The following is a 16,628-nucleotide window of genomic DNA, read 5'->3' on the forward strand; positions in this document are numbered from 1 at the left end:
GCATTTCTAATCCGTTCATGGCGAGCTGTGTGAGTGCAAATGAGCCATGTGCACCCAGCTCCGCAATAGTTGAGATTTATAAAAATGGAGTAGGTTTACGTGTGTCTTTTTAAATCTGACAGAAAATAATAAGTATGCATATTTCTGTCTTGTGTGCTCACAGTTTTCTGCATTTGGCCCCAGTGTGTTGTTGTTTGTTGGATAACTGTTTTTTTTTTACTGTCGGCTGTTTTTTTGGTGTCAAGTTTTTCTTACTGACCGCCCTTAATTGCACTTTACTGAGAGCCGATGGAGATGATCACATTCGACGCATAAACCGACATATAGTATGTGTGGTTGTGTGTAACAGTTGTAAATCACCTGAGCACACAAGTTCTGTAGGTCCCAGAACTTGTGTATTTAGTATATACAGAGATAGTAGATAGATAGATAGTGATGATAGATAGATAGATAGATAGATGTAGATAGATATTTATTGATCCCAAAATATGGGAATTACAGTGTTACAGCAGCACACAAAATATACATACATACAATATACATGAAATAATAATAATAACAAAATATAAGAATAAAATATAAGAACAAGTATTTAAATTATACAAACTAACCCTTCCACATCAGGCTTAGGTGGCTGTTCAATGCAGCAGATCAGCTATATTACATCCTGAGCTGGGCAAATCTGTCTCCCTCTCTCCCTCTCTCCTCTCTCTCTCGCCCTCCTCTCCCTCTCTCGCTCCTGTTTAAGTATGAGTATGCTAAATGAATGACCAATCGTGCCGTTGCCTTATTGTAAAATTGTGATATTGTGATATTGTGGTCATTGTGTATTTCTATGAGAGCGTCTGCATTCTGGGTAGAGAGCCGACCAAAAGAAGAAAACAAAAAAAACAAAACAAGACAACACACACGCAGAGTAGACCACGCTGAGTCTAGTTCTTCCTATAAATACATTTAAATTAATTAAACTTTCTTTCTCTTTCTCCAGGCGAGGAGTGGTGACAACAGTCCTGCCTGTTTCTTTTGCATCCTCTCTCTCCTGTCCTTTCTTCTCCATCCTCCCCTTCCTCCTCCTTCCTCCTCCTCTCCTCCTCCTCCTCCTCCTCCTCCCCCTCCTCCTCCTCCTCCTTGTCTCTGTGATGCGGGCTGTGGTTGAGTGTAAGCCCGTGACAGATGAAGCGGGGAAACTAAAGGTGGGCGGCGGCAGCTGCTGCAACGGTACAAAAACACCCCCCCCCCCACCCCCCCCACACCCCCCACCCCCCCCCCCCTCTCCACCCCACCCCCCCCCACCCACCAGCACTGATCGACTCGTACACCTTCATGTAATGGAGATGGTAGCAGTCATCAGTTTATACGCATTCACACTGCTTTGAAGACAGCACTTTGTTAGTGACTGTTATTTGAATGGACTGCGAGTTATGGTAATGCGTGAAGTGATAATTCGTCTAAAATTGAAATAGAATCGAAATAAACACTTCATACTCCATGTTATTGGCATCCAGCTCGCAGATAGTTTGTATTTAAGTTGGTCAGGTTTTTAGATCTTCTGCCACTGCATTCACCGAATATAATTAAATAATGTGCTGAAAATTATCAGAAAATGAACTCATAAAACTCATAAAAGCAGCAAAAGCTCTTTCCGCAACAATGTCCTGGTTCTGGATGAGCTACAAACTTCACTTTGTTTAGTTTCCGTGCTCCACACCCAGTTACACTATTGTTGCTTTCCAGAAAACTTCATCTATAAATGTTTACACTGATGAGTTTAAATTAACAAAATGTCAGTCTTTATCTGTGTTTTCGGTCATTTTCTGTGTAATTTTGTCCACTCAGGTAACTGATGTTCAAGTGATTGGTTATTTCTGATTGACTGCACAGGTATGAACACCAGCCGTTTGTCTCCTGTCTGGCCGGCCTCTACGTTGCCAATGGAGACGATACCAAAGAGCCCGGGCACAGCCAGGAGAGTGCTGTTGCAGACAGGGTAACGTGCACCACACACGCACAACCACACAACAGCACCACAACACACACACACTCACACACACACCACACACACACACACAACACACACACACACACACACACACACACACACCACACACACACACCAAACACACACACACACACAAGAGCCATAAATGGAACTACAGACCTGCTTCTGAACCAATAAAGTCTCAGAACTGCACACCTGTATGTCTGTCGCACCCACACACACGCACACACACCACACACAACCACACAACACACACCACACACAAACACACACACCACACACACACACCACACACACACCACACACAAGAGCCATTAAATGGAAACTACAGACCTGCTTCTGAACCAGTATAAAGTCTCAGACCTGCACACCTTCTGTCTGTTCCTTCACCCCACACACCCCAACACACACACGACAACACACACACAAACACACACACCGACACACACACACGACACAACACCCACACAACACACACACACACCTCACTCTAATCTTACTCTGTCTATAAGCAGTGAGCTTGGGTTGGGTTAGTTTGCTGATCGTGCAGAGAGTATTGATTCCCCAGACAGTTTTCATCCGTGCAGCCTGCTGACTCCCAGCAGTGAGCTGCCTTTTAAAACAAAAATATCAGCACAAATTTACTCAAAATATATTGCTTCCATATGCCCTCTGTGATGTATTAGGATTGACTTCCTCTATATCTGCCGGGTCATTTAGCATCAGGGAGTCCAACTATAGAATAAATCCTGTTAACATAGAAAAACTTGATTTTGCTCAAAACATCGGGACAAAGATTTTAAAGTGCCCCTAATATGAAAATGACTTTTTCTGGGATTTGTGTCTCTGGTGCTTGCACACGCATACAGACTTGGAATAAAAACTATCCATGCTGTTTTGAGTGAGATACAGGTTTCTGATGTCCTCTTGCCTTCAGTCTCCGGGTGAGCTGTTCAACATCTACACGGCAACATCTAGCCGAGACGAGGTGGCTAACTGTAGCACATGCTAGCACTAGCATGCTAGCTCGTTCTCAACACTGCTACAACAGCCACTAGTAGACCATAATCTCCAAAAGAACTACTTCCTGTCCCTGTTCTACTTCCTGTCCCTGTTCTACTTCCTGTCCCTGTTCTGCAGGTATTCAACAAGTGTCCCTGGTCTAGAAGAAGTCTCCCAGCTGATCCTGCCTTGGACTGACCAAAGCTGGAGTTATCAGCTGATGTTATTATTACCGAGCTACTGAGCATGTGCAACTCCCAACAAAGATAGGATAGAAGTGAGATGTCTCACTCTGGAGCTAAAACAGAGACCTGAACACAGGGTGGAAACAGGATCTGCAGCAATGTGCAGTACAACAAAAATATGTTTTAAAAAACAAAAATAAAACCATGTAAACCGATTCTAGTACAACCGCAAAATACAATTATGAACCTGAAAATGAGCATAATATGGGCACTTTAAGCTAAAAGTATTTACTTATAAAAAATAAGTTAAAATAATATTTGATAAATTATATTTACACACTCTTTGGGTGACAGTGAGTAGTTTGGAAAGACAAAACGTGTGTGTGTGTGTGTGTGTGTGTGTGTGTGTGTGTGTGTGTGTGTGTGTGTGTGTGTGTGTGTGTGTGTGTGTGTGTGTGTGTGTGTGTGTGTGTGTGTGTGTGTGTGTGTGTGTGTGTGTGTGTGTGTGTGTGTGTGTGTGTGTGTGTGTGTTACAGGTGGAGTGTGGCAGTTTTGGCCTCCTGATTGTCACCTTCTTCCTGAGTTTTTTGTTCCTCTATTTCTGGAGTGAAGCTCAGAACGACTACATCGACTTTGACTGGTGGGTCTCACACACTCACTGGGTGTCACACTGGTTGGATTGTTTTTTTTGTAAAAATTTGGAGGGCACTTCCTCTCATCGTGATAGGATTAGTTGTCGTTAGTTAGTTGTCTGTTATAACATAAAGGAACTAGAAGTGCATTCAGAAAGGGCAGCCCTTCGCCAAGGCTAAATGCCAACGTTACCAAAAGTTAAAAATGACTTGTGTATCAGCTCCCTAATTTAGATCTGCTGCAAAATGTAATGGGGTCTTCGTTGGTCCATGATACACCTCTCAACCAAGTTTCATGAAAATTTGGCACGAAGATTTTTGTAAATCCTGCTGACAATGAGGGAATTGATCATGCTAATAAATTACTTCATGCATTTATAAACTGACCCAACCATCATTTAAACTTGATTCACAAAATGCGTCCCACTGTATGTAATAGTATTTGTTTTTGTGCCTCTCCAGGTTTAACTTTGGGACTCTGGGGTTCTGGTTTCCCTGGTCTCGGGTGCTGCTGGTTGTTGCTGCTGCTCTCTTCACGTACATCGCCTTACTATTGGTACGAACACCGATGTGACTTTAACCTGTGTACATGAAGCACTTGTACAATGAGAGAATATCACATCGAGTCAACACAACTAAAATAAACAAACAAATACCTCAGAGGTCTCGTCAAACGCTCTTTGCAGCTTTGCTACAGGCGTAGTCAGTGTGGTTGATGATGCAGAATAATGGGCATATGATGAAATCTGCATCAACAGAGTTCACTTTCTCCTCTGAGACAAAAACTCTGAGGCATATAACAACTTAAACAATTTTGGTAAGCAGTGAGAAAATATCTACACGTTTTCTTAAAGCTGCTACAGCATAAATAAACCAGGATTTATTAGCTTCACTCTGAAATTGAATAGAAACCATGTCCATTCTGGACATAAAATATAAGCAAACAAAACAAAATGCACACAATTTTAATTTGTTTATTAATCCCCAGTGGGGAAATTACAATTTGCACTCAGTGTACACACTATGTTAGTAATCACACACACACACACACACACACACACACACACACACACACGGAGAGATGTCAGAGTGGGCTCAAGAGCACCTGGCAGTGCCCAGGAGGTGAAGTGGCATCTCTCCAGCCACTCGGTACTTTTTGGTCCATACTGGGACTTGAACCCGTGACCCTCCGGTTCCCAACCCAACTCCCTACGGACTGAGCTACTGCCAACCCCCCTACGTGTCAAAAATGTAAAAAGTATATTAACAATAAGTGTCACATCTTTAATTAGTTTACTTTCTGTGATTTAAATTAAGTTTCCCAAGATACAAATTCCTTGTAGGAGTGTTACGTGAAGCAACTTTATGCAACAGTTTTTAGGAGGTTTACTCAAAGCAGCTTTATGCAGCAGTTTTTGATGATCTTCTTAACATTTAATTTAACTAATTCTTCACATTGTTCAGGTGCTGGCAGTGTGTCTGCTCTCTGAGAGTCAGAGGCTGTACCTTCACTGGAGCCACAAGGTAAGAACTATACACAAACACTGACACACATTTTCATGTGTTCCCCCTTGTTATACTATGTCATATTTTGTGTTTTCTGGTCCTGTGTTTGTTCCAGACTGGCATCGTGGTGGCGTTGGCGTTCTCCGTCACCGCCACCGCCATCTTGTCCGACGTTTGCAGCAAAGAATGGAAGACTCTCCTCCTGTCCCTGCAGGTCAGTCCATCCTGACGCGCCCGCTGAGACACACACCAAACAGACTTAGCTTTTTTGTTTTGTATTGTGATTTTTGTGTAATTTTGCTATTTGATCTCTTAGGTCACAGCCCCGTTCCTCCACGTGGCTGCAGTCCTACTGATGGTGGTCCTGTCCTGGCCAATAGCGTTGCATTTCTTTCGCATGAACAAGAAAGGTAAGAAAGCTGGCGAGTCTTTATCTTTGTTAGCTTTGAAGCTAACACCCATACAGGAAGTGAGGGGGGGTTTGGCTCTCTGTAAGACTGGCATGTAGACCCCCCCTTGCCATCCCTCTTTGTCTCCACTTCCTCATAACAGAACATCAATCCACTTGCATTTTTCTTTTTTGTCTCTCTGATGCTTTTGTCGTCTTTTATTCATTTTTTAATCTCTTCATCATTCTGACCTCCTTTCCTATCGTCTCTGTTTCTTTGGGTCCGTCTGTCTGTCCTGCATTGTGTCTAAAGGCCTGATCCTCTTCAGTGATTTGACTTTGACTTGTATGTCCCTCTGCGTCTTTCTTTGGTCTCCATGTGTACTGTCCCCGGTTGCCTTGGGGACAGGGGCGGAGTGGGGCACTAAAATCAACTGGGAACAGTCTGTCGGCGACGACACAACCCCCCCATTTATCAATAACACAAACTGAATCTGTTTTTTTAAACCCAAATTATGCAATGTTTCTTTGTATGTAAGTAAGCAAGCAAGCAAGCAAGTAAGGTTTATTTGGATGGCACCTTTCACAGATATAAAATCACAAAGTGCTTCACAGTAAAATGTAATACAATACCAAGAAAGCACAATACAATGCATAAGACACTTAAAAACAAATGAAAAACATAAAAAAAAAAAACATAAAAAAAAAAGCACGTCCAACTAAAAGCCTGTTTGAATAGCAGCGTCTTCAGTTGCATTTTCACCCACACCAAAGGCATGTGTCATAGCCACTGCATCACTAACCCTATACTCTGGTGACCTGCCATAGGGCGGGGGAGGTAATCAAAATACTGTCACTATACACTGTGTTGATTGAAGAGCATTCAAAGTTTTCACTTTGTCAATGATTTATTTAATTGCAGTAACTGTCTCAACAATCAATGAGCCCTTCTTGTTCTTTCCCCCTGTCGTTTTAGTGATGGAAACAGATAACCATGCTATAATAAATGTATATGTCCGCTACATGGAACAAAACTTTGTCGGTAAAAGTTCCGATTTAAACACCCCCTAAAAATCTGCTGACCTCCAGTGGTTTAACTTCTCACCTCGATTGGTTTAGGGCCAAAATGCATTTCTCAAATGCTGCATTATGAATCATCCAGACCGCTCAAGTCGTCTGGGAGAGCTCTGCTTTCTGTCCCCAGAGTCGGGACTAAATATGGAGAAGCAGCGTTACGTTTTCACGCACCACATATCTGGATCAAACTCCCAGAAACCAGCGGGTCCGCTGCAGTCCTCAGTTCTTTCAAATCAAGACTCTAGACTTCTTTTTTTTTTATGCTTCCTTTCTAATTGTTCATTTCTTACAACTACACTGCAACTTTTCTTTTTGCATTTCACACCTGTCCTATTCTATTTCAGCTATTCTATTTAGTTTTTATATTCTCTTTCAATAACAATGTAATGGTTTTTAATTACTCTTCATGTTACCAATGATGTAGAGATGTGTGGTTACATTTGAAACCAGTTTTTAAACCTGGTGATTGGGCAAACCAAAGGAATTTTTGACATGTTTTATATAATCCAACAAAGAGTGTGATATACTGTACATATATTAGTTGGTATATATTAGTTTTAAAATATTTTTTGAATGGACATTCAATCCATGTTTCCAGTTGTTTGAGCAGTTATCTAGAAAATGTCCTTAATATGGGTCAGTTGGTCAGGTAGTTCTATAAAAGACTTTCTCCGGCGGATTTGCCCCTAACCAGACCGCCTCTCTCCAGCCTGGTGCCCATATGGCTGCAGTTTAGCTCCAGGCCACCAGGTTGATCCTATCAGAAAAGATTTAGGCTACTACTATATCTCATCCTGATTACTCCAGCACACCTAACACACATAACCCTGAATTCGGCCATTCAGTATCTAGAGGCTTTGAGGTGTTGATCTGTTGGTTTTTGAATTTGTTTGTGCAGAGTTGATTATAAAACACGATTTAATCCACAGATTTCAAATGAAGTCGTTGTTTAGCTATTGCAGTAAAAGCAAAAAAATCTTTGTACTGGTATTTCAGAAATTACACCACGTGTAGATCCTGTTACGGTTGTGTGATGGTGTTGTTGTGTGTTCTTTAGTGCGTCAGGTGGCTACCTTAGGTCTCTACCTGTCCGTGCTGTTCTCCCTCTACCTGGTCCCTCTGGGGATGTACTCCCCCTGCATTAAAGAGCCAGGGACGCTGGGTCCCCCCCCGACGCTCATCGGACACAGAGGAGCTCCGATGGTGAGAATGAACCGAACCGTGACAGCAGTTTAAAGTTTTGTGTTTTACTGTCCATCGGTTTCTACTGGTTATAATGTTTATTATTTCTCACTGTGTGTGTTTTGTCTTATGTGCGTAGCTTGCTCCGGAGAATACCGTCATGTCGTTTGAGAAGGCCGTGGAAGCTGGAGGAGAAGGACTGGAGACCGACGTTACCATCAGGTATCAACTGCTCTCACCTGCGTGTCCGTGTCTGTCTTCTTGTAATACTAAAGAATAGATGATTCTTTAGTATTACGCCGCTGAAGACGAGAGCAGACTGCGGCGTATCATTCACTCGGCTGAGAAGGTGATTGGCTGCAATCTGCTGTCTCTCCAGGACCTGTACGCCTCAGTGGACACTGAGGCGGGAAGGAAAGATTGTAGCCAATCCCTCTCACCACGGACACAAATTCAAGGCTTCCGTACTCCCCGCCCCCCCCCCCCCCCACCTGACATTACACTGATGCTGAGTGCCATGCTAATCCAGTTTAGCCTTTAGCCCTCCAAATAGCCCACAGCTGCTGGGAAAGCTCACTATTTCACACCTGGGGATTACAACACTGCATGACTCAGTGTTGCTGGTTAGCGTAATCCCACCGTGTGTGTGTGTTGTGTGTGGTTGTGTGTGTGTGTGTGTGTGTGTGTGTGTGGGCGGTGTGTGTGTTGTGTGTGTGTGTGTGGTGTGTGTTGTGTGTGTGTGTGTGTGTGTGTGTGTGTGTGTTGTGTGTGTGTGTGTGTGTTTGTGTCTGAATGAATGGATAAGATAGTGTGTCACTTGCAGTTCTGTTTAATTAATCTGTCACGGCAACAATCTATTTCTTTGTGTACTAATGCTTATTGTGACAAATATCCTCTCAATCAATCTCTCTCTCTCTCCTCTCTCTCTCCTCTCCTCTCTCTCTCCTCCTCTCCTCGCTCTCCTGTATTTGACGGTTGTTCCCTTCCTGATGCACGACTCCCACTCTGGAAGAGACCACCAATGTCGCGGAGTTTTCCCAAATCGAACGCACCTCGATGCCTCAATGTTCAGCTGGGCCGAGCTACAGCAGCTGAATTCTGGCACCTGGTTCTATTGGTATTTATAAACACCACACACACACACACACACACACACCACACCACACACACCACACACACACACCACACCGACTATAATTTCTCAAATTGACCATAATGAGGATAAACTTTACTCTACTAAAACACACTATTACAGAGGCATCCATATTCTAACAGACACACACACACACACAATAATAATGATGGTACTTTACTACAAACACATTTATCTATTTGTTTTATAAATATCTACTTTCACACAATGTGTATTCAAGCCATTTTAAAATATATATGCATACAGTTGCTCTCCTGACTGCCCCTCCCCCCCCCTTATTTTTTCCTCACAACCTACATTGTACATTTTTTTAAATTTTTGACTTTAGATATTTGTCATATTTTATATTCTTTTCATTTTTTGGGGGCATCACTGTAAAGGGATTGCTTCAATCTCATTGCACGGGTACTGTGTACTAGAGCACAGTCCCAAAGTCCCAAAACTTTCAGCCCACGACCCCCAAAGTAACGGTGCAAGTGACTTGCGACCCCCCCACTATAAACGTTGATAAACATTGCGCGCTACCGAGCACGCACTATAGGCGTATCCCAACACGAGCATATTGACAACACAAAATAACACACAAAATAACACAGAATAACACAACAGTTTTAGCTTGTGTAAAAATCATGGCTAACATATGCTATTTCTAATCGTTTTTAAAATTTAATTTTATTTCTGGAAATCAACTTGCGACCCCCCCCTCTCTGGCTCGCGACCCCCCTGTAGGTCCCGACCCCCACTTTGGTAATCACTGTACTAGTGCATAATGACATAAAGGCTTTCTATTCTATTCTATTCTATTCTATTCTATTCTACTATATTGCAGAGGGATCCATTTGGGACCGTGTCGTCCTTGTCTGAGGCGGACTACTCCCGGGCCCAGAACCAGTCCGTTCCCTCGCTGGCCCAGTTTCTGAACCTAGCGGCCTCTAGCGGGAGACTGGTGCTGTTTGACCTGCACAAGCCACCGTACGGACATCCGTACAGTCAGTCGTACATCAACACCACTCTGCAGGTGGTGCAGGCCCACATCAACTCCTCACAGGTAAGTATGTCACATATTTTACAGTTACACATTTTGATGAAAGCTGAGTGACAATTGTGTTGTGTATTATATGTATATATGTATTTATAATTGCGTTTTTTTTTTTTATTTAACCTTTATTTAACCAGGAAGTCCCTTGAGATTGAAATCTCTTTTTCGAGGGAGACCCGGCCAAGACGGCACACCGGTTACAATATAAATAATATAAACAGAAATACAGCAGAGTCAATATCACACATGGAGGAAAGGAGCAGGTCACATGTGGCAGCTGCATTTTTGAATTACACGACATTTTAACATGGCCTTAAATTCATTTAATGGGACTAGATTATTTAGATGGAGCAAGTTACTCCAAGTTGTATGAACTTGATGATATTCAGTGAAAAACTGGCTACCATTGCTCTCTACAAACATATCAATATGTCAAATTATTTTGACCCTGATCCTAATCACATCCTTCCAATCCGATACTCACTGTATTTAGATAGCAGCAGGATAGGCTCTGTTGATTGAATATGTATCTGGCACTTACTCAACGTGACAAAAGTTATTTTTAACAAGCTATCTAATCTGAAGTACAGAAAGTTTTGGTTGAAACTATTAAATTGGTCATCTAAAATGTTAAATATTGACATGAGTTTAATTCGGAGGTTCTAACTCTGAAAACTGACACTTGATCTTAGGATAACGTTATGGGAAACCGGTGATTTAACTTAATTTTACATACAGTTTAACAACAAACAAAATGCTGAGGCAACTAAGTACATTATACTATGTTTTAGGGATATGCATCTCCACTAACCTAGACAACGTTTTAAACAGGAAGTGATTAAAGCGTGTCGGGGGGGGGGGAGACAACGTCTCCTGCAGCGAGAGAGACTGCAGTGTTGGCTTCTTGTCCCTCTTGGGGTCCAAAAAACAGTAAATTCATCAAATTCAGTGTCCGTAACGCTATTTTTCCAAGCCGTCATATATAATTCTTCTTGTAACTCTGTCATTTCACATCTGATTTATTGTTCAGTGCTTTGCGATACCAGTCAGCCTTATGGGATTACTGGTATAGCTGTCTTATTTAATGGGTGACTGTCTTGTGTATGTGTATCTTTTTTGTTGTTGTTGTATTTTATGGGCCATGAGTCTTATTAAAAAGGCTTTCTATCTATCTGTCTATCATGCGGTTTCATGGTAAATCACCAGTGAGGCTTTCGCTTGTCACTCTGCCTGAGGAGTAAATGCAGTACTCCTGTTTATTTGGTTGCCATGACTTCGAGAGTGATGAAGTCCCATCCCTGTTCCAGTTGCTCTCTCTCTCAAAGGCGAGAGAGAGAGCCAATGACTGAGAGTCTGCAGAGTCGTTTAATCACGGCTTCATGACATTTAATAAAAAGCTAAAGGAGCGGTGGGCCGTGGCTACTAAGTGTAAATAGTGGAAACACTGTACAGAGTGGCGGGGCAGCGCTGCGACACTAGCTGCAAGTGGTGTACAAACCCAGTAGAGTACATAAGGAATTTGATTGGTTTTATTTCAGCTTACACAGTTTCATTAATATGCACCTGGATCTTTAGAATCAGCTCAGGACGTCGCTGGTTTTAACATCTCCAACAGTAGTTTTCCTTCTTCATTTACTGGTTGTTGCAGTCATGGACAGCGTATTTTGTCAGTCTGTGTGTGTGTGCGTGTGTGTGCGTGTGCGTTTTCATATTTATGTGCGAGTTTGCCTGTGTCTCTGTAGGTGCTGTGGCTTCCTTCTGAGGACCGGGATCTGGTCCAGGCGGTGGACCCAGAGCTGCAGCAGACCTCTGGAGAAAAGGCTTCTATTCAGGAGCTGACCGACGGCCACATCAACAGGCTGAACCTGCACTACAGCACCATGTCGCAACAGCAGTTCAGGTACACGTGCACACGTGTATTAATGGAGTTATAAACGCCATGACATGAACTACATTGTAGGCAATTTTCAGATTCATGCAGATACTCTCGGTACGCTATGCTGACGGTACCTGGGAGTGCTCTGTGTGTGTGCACGTGTGTCCGTGGGATGGTATGTCAGAGGAAGGGTGTTTGGAAATGCTCTAATTGTAAGTGTGTGTGTGTGTGTGTGTGTGTGTGTGTGTGTGTGTGTGTGTGTGTGTGTGTGTGTGTGTGGTTGTGAAAAAGGCGGGCTGGTATTGAATATTTATATTATAACAATACTTGTATCTTTTTTTACAACACTTTTTTCTTTCTGTATCTGCAACATTTTCCTTTTGTTTGGCATAATAAAGATTACCTAGCACAATTGCAGCAAACACATTTAAATTTAGTATCATGTTATTGACAGATTTTAACTTACAAATACCCAGACCTGTTATGACCACACACAAAAGTCTGTTTGGCTCAACAATACAAAGAACACTTCCACTATTAGAAATTAATGAAACAATAAGGAAACAATGCAGATGTGCTCCTAATTATGCACTATAAAGAGTAAAACATACAAACATAGCCTACTACAAAAGGTGTTTTCTAAAATGACATTTGCAAGTGGATATTTGGATTTTAATGTCCAAAACTAAGCCTGATTCAATCAGATTTAAAAAAAGAAAGAAAATAAAGGCCCCTAAATAAAAACCAACCGTACATTGAAGTATGAAATTATTCTTAATTAACCTGTGAAACCCCTTGTTTTGCTTACTGGAGAAATGTGTAATTTCACTGTGAGCTTTTGAAATTGTCGTGTGCGGTGTGTATGTATGTGTGTGTTGTGTGTGTGGTGTGTGTGGTGTGTGTTTGTGTGTGTTTGTGTGTGTGTGTCTGGGGTTTGTAACCAATGACAGATGGCCACCATGTCCTCATTGACTTCATCTCTTTGCTTGTAGAACAGCTTGGAGTGTGGGGGGGGGGGGGGGGGGGTGGGGAGGGAGGAGGGGGGGGGAATAAAAGGCACCTGGGTGACAATTTAATGACAGAGAGATCACCTGGGTGAGAAACTTATTCAGTAGAGGAAAGAATGGGTTGGAGATGTAAGCAGAGAAAGAAGTACATCAGGTTGCAGATAACTTAAATCAAAGTCAATGTCAAAGTCTGCTTTATTGTCAATTTCTTCACATGTCAAGACATACAAAGAGATTGAAATTACGTTTCCCTCTATCCCACGGTGGAGACGAGACATATATTTAACCAATTAGGTCAAACACAGACAAGCATAACATTCAAGTAAACAGTATAAAAAGTAAAAATAAGAAGACACATACAATGAAGAAAATAAGAGCAGCAACATTTGAGTTGAAGGGATGATGGGGTGATTTAGATGAGAAGAGGGTACGAGAGGCTGATAAGTAGAACAAGAGAGACCAGTGAGAGGTACTGTACATCAATGTTTCCCAAACTTAGGGTCGGGACCCAAAAGGGTCGCAGACCTGTTTTATTGGGTCGCCATTTGGCGTAAAATGCAAATCAATCTTAGTGTAAGAGCGCTTATTTTGCTCCACGGGTCTGTTCAGCTCAGATCTCTCTCTCTCTCTCTATCTATCTATCTATCTATCTACTATCTACTATCTATCTATCGATCTATCTATCTATCTACTATTATCTATCTATTATCTATCTATTATATTTCTATCTATCTATCTATCTATCTATCTATATCTCTCCTCCTCTCTCTCCCCTCTCTCGTCTCTCTCTCTCTCTCTTCTCTCTCTTCTCTCTCTCTCTCTCTCTCTCTTATCCTAGAGGGGATGAGACCACCAAGTTGAGAAAGGGGTGAGACACAGAAGGAGAATAGAGACCTTTTCTGTTTTTTGTTTTACTTTTGTAATGATAATATACTTCATATACCTTTAAATTCATTGGTTTGTTCCTCTTTTGTCCACAGTTAAACTGTAGATGTTACAATGATTCATTGGGGTATTTTTTGTAAATTGGTCCCGGGGGAGACACACAATTTTCTCTTTTGGGTCTTGAGCTGAAAAAGTTTGGGAACCACTGCTTTACCTATCAGAACCTGTGGGAGAACCATCTAGAATAACGGTGGAGGGACTCACACATGGACCGTGTTCAACGCCACTCACACAGTCCACTGACGACGTTTTCCCTTGTTGCTGTTGATTCATCTTCGCTGTAGTATCTAATTTTAAACATTGAAATATCAGCTTTGATGGCACCGTGTTTGTCACCAATTAAAGAGGCCTGGTTGATGAATCATGCTGTTACATCATGCTGTTACATCATGCTGTTACACTGTGTGCTAACAGTTGTCTGCTTATAAGACGTCATGAGCCCTTTGTGATTATTATAATCAGTGTTGTGTTTAACTTGGTGTAAAATACAAGAATACAAGTTGCAGTGCAGGGTGAAAAATTAACAATTACATTACATACATTCCTTTCCTTCCTCTTATTAACCTCCATTCTTTTCTCTCCATGTTTTATATCTTCCTTCCTCCTCTCCACTAACTTTCTTACTTACAGTTTGGTTGATATAAAGCCCTAAAAAGTCAGCAAAAATGTTTCCTTGCCATCTTAGAGTTTAGCAAATCATTAAAAAACCTATTTTTTTACAGCAACCTGTTTCACAGCCTGAATATAAACTAACTCTGGTTCTGTGGGATTTCTCAAAGTCGGCCAATCTGCCAAATTCTGCTTTTGAGTGTCGAGTAACAATAGTTTGAAAACAGTTTCTTGTCTTTTTAGTTTGGAGAACAACTAGGCGGGCCCAAATTTATTGTGAACCTAAATTGATATGCGGGTCAAATCAAAACTTGCGAGGGGCCGCATTTGGCCCCCGGGCCTTGAGTTTGACACACGTGCTTTAATGTGTTCCGCTTGTTTTTTTTTAAGCAAGATAGTGACGTAATTTTCATTTGTCACCCTCTCTCTCTCTCTCTCTCTCTCTCTCTCTCTCGGCCTCCGCCCCCCCCCCTCATCTGCAGTAAGTACCGTCAGTGAACATCACAACCAACCTGTAATGTGGATAATCCGAGCAGGGCTCTACACCTGGCCTGTGTGTCCGGAGACTCAGTCCCGTAACCCACCAGACTCACATCACCCATACTGTCAAAACGTCGCAGCGTCTTCCTCTGGTGAGAACACATGAAGTTTTCAAATGTCACCTGCTTGCCTGCAATAAAGTTTCAATACAATCTCCTTAAATGGTTTAGTTTAGTTGGTTGCATGACATTTACTCGAGATTTCGGCTGAGTAACGGCTGGGATTAGTTTAAGAGCCGTGGGAAGTCACAAGCGCAGAAATTAGCCAGGTGTACATGCTTTAGATCTCAGATGAAAGTGATACCCACACAACAGCAACACGGTTGATTTCAAAATAGTTTCAGCCAGATTGGTTAAACAGAGCAGCAAATATTGTAGGGACAAAGCAGGTTGCCAGCTCCCGTGAATCCCGCCTCTTTCTCTGTGTTGTGTGTGGTGTTTTGTGTTGTGTGGTGTGCTGTGTGTGTGTGTGTGTGGTGTTTGTTGGTGTTTTGTGTGTGTGGGTGGTTGTGTGTGTGTTGTGGGGTGGTGTGTGTGTGTGTGTGGGTGGGTGTGTGTGTGTGGTGTGTGTGTGTGTGTGTGGTGTGTGTGTGTGTGTAGCGTGCACGTGCTGCGTATATGCATGTATGCGTGCGCGTGCTCTGCCTTCATTTAATCCAACAAGGGCTGAAGAATGAAGCCAACACTTGCCAAAAAACTGCAGTTCCTTGAATGGTCACTTGAGGTTTGCTCCGAAGCAAATCAATTTAAAAAAATTAAATTAAAGTTAAAAAAAGCCTAATTTTACAGCATATTGACAAAAGTGTACAGTCTGGTAAAAAAAAAAACAGTTTTGGTGGTAGGAGGCAAATAGACTTTGAGCTTCATTCAGCCCTCCTCAGCTCCATCCACACTCCACCTCTTTTTAGAAGGAAGTTAGGCGACTCCACTGCAAGGAAACCACCAACTGAGCTTTACAACGGCTCATCAGAAACCTACGGGTGACCTGTTGCAGACACTACGTCCAAATTTATATACATGTTCTTGCCCAAAACAGCCGTTTGGCAATATTAAAAAGTAAAGTTGGAGGGCTGTTCTAGTCTTTCTTTTTTATTGTCCACATTAAGGATCCAGCACTCACCAGTCTTCACAGACTGATTTTAAGTACAGCGTGTGGTGTCTTATTTTCATTATAATTTGTATTTTAGAGACATTTTCTCTGATCCACTCTGACTTTCCGTCAGTAGGCAGGTGGTCCTGTATCAGTGTGAAAATCTCTTCACAGACTCATGACACCCACGATACCTGCTGAACGCTCGGTTACATAAACGTTCTCACTCACCACCTACACGTCTGTGTTTGATTTCATATTTATTAATACGAGTGTTAGAGTCTGAGCCAAAACTTTCTGGTCACTAAATGAAATAATGATATTCATGTTCACACTTTGTTCCAACAAATGTAATCAACTCCTCTCTCTCTCTCTCTCTCTCTCTCTCTCTCTCTCTCT

At 42.1% G+C, this 16,628-nt stretch overlaps 1 protein-coding gene across 1 annotated transcript in view; it reads left to right on the forward strand.

Moving 5' to 3' along the window:
• Nucleotides 1-16,628, forward strand: part of gdpd4a (glycerophosphodiester phosphodiesterase domain containing 4a) — a 53,219-nt gene that overhangs the window by 31,809 nt on the left and 4,782 nt on the right. Inside the window, exons 8-20 of the mRNA XM_032509507.1 lie at nt 1,180-1,218; nt 1,882-1,987; nt 3,723-3,826; nt 4,281-4,374; nt 5,283-5,342; nt 5,440-5,538; nt 5,641-5,734; nt 7,847-7,992; nt 8,111-8,196; nt 8,941-9,088; nt 9,954-10,172; nt 11,906-12,063; nt 15,083-15,232. Of these exons, the coding sequence (XP_032365398.1) occupies nt 1,180-1,218; nt 1,882-1,987; nt 3,723-3,826; nt 4,281-4,374; nt 5,283-5,342; nt 5,440-5,538; nt 5,641-5,734; nt 7,847-7,992; nt 8,111-8,196; nt 8,941-9,088; nt 9,954-10,172; nt 11,906-12,063; nt 15,083-15,098 (1,369 nt within the window). The 3' untranslated portion in view covers nt 15,099-15,232. The remainder of the gene's footprint in view (nt 1-1,179; nt 1,219-1,881; nt 1,988-3,722; nt 3,827-4,280; nt 4,375-5,282; nt 5,343-5,439; nt 5,539-5,640; nt 5,735-7,846; nt 7,993-8,110; nt 8,197-8,940; nt 9,089-9,953; nt 10,173-11,905; nt 12,064-15,082; nt 15,233-16,628) is intronic.

The sequence above is a fragment of the Etheostoma spectabile genome, chromosome 3 (assembly GCF_008692095.1).
Source record: "Etheostoma spectabile isolate EspeVRDwgs_2016 chromosome 3, UIUC_Espe_1.0, whole genome shotgun sequence".
NCBI classification, from domain to species: Eukaryota; Metazoa; Chordata; class Actinopteri; order Perciformes; family Percidae; genus Etheostoma; species Etheostoma spectabile.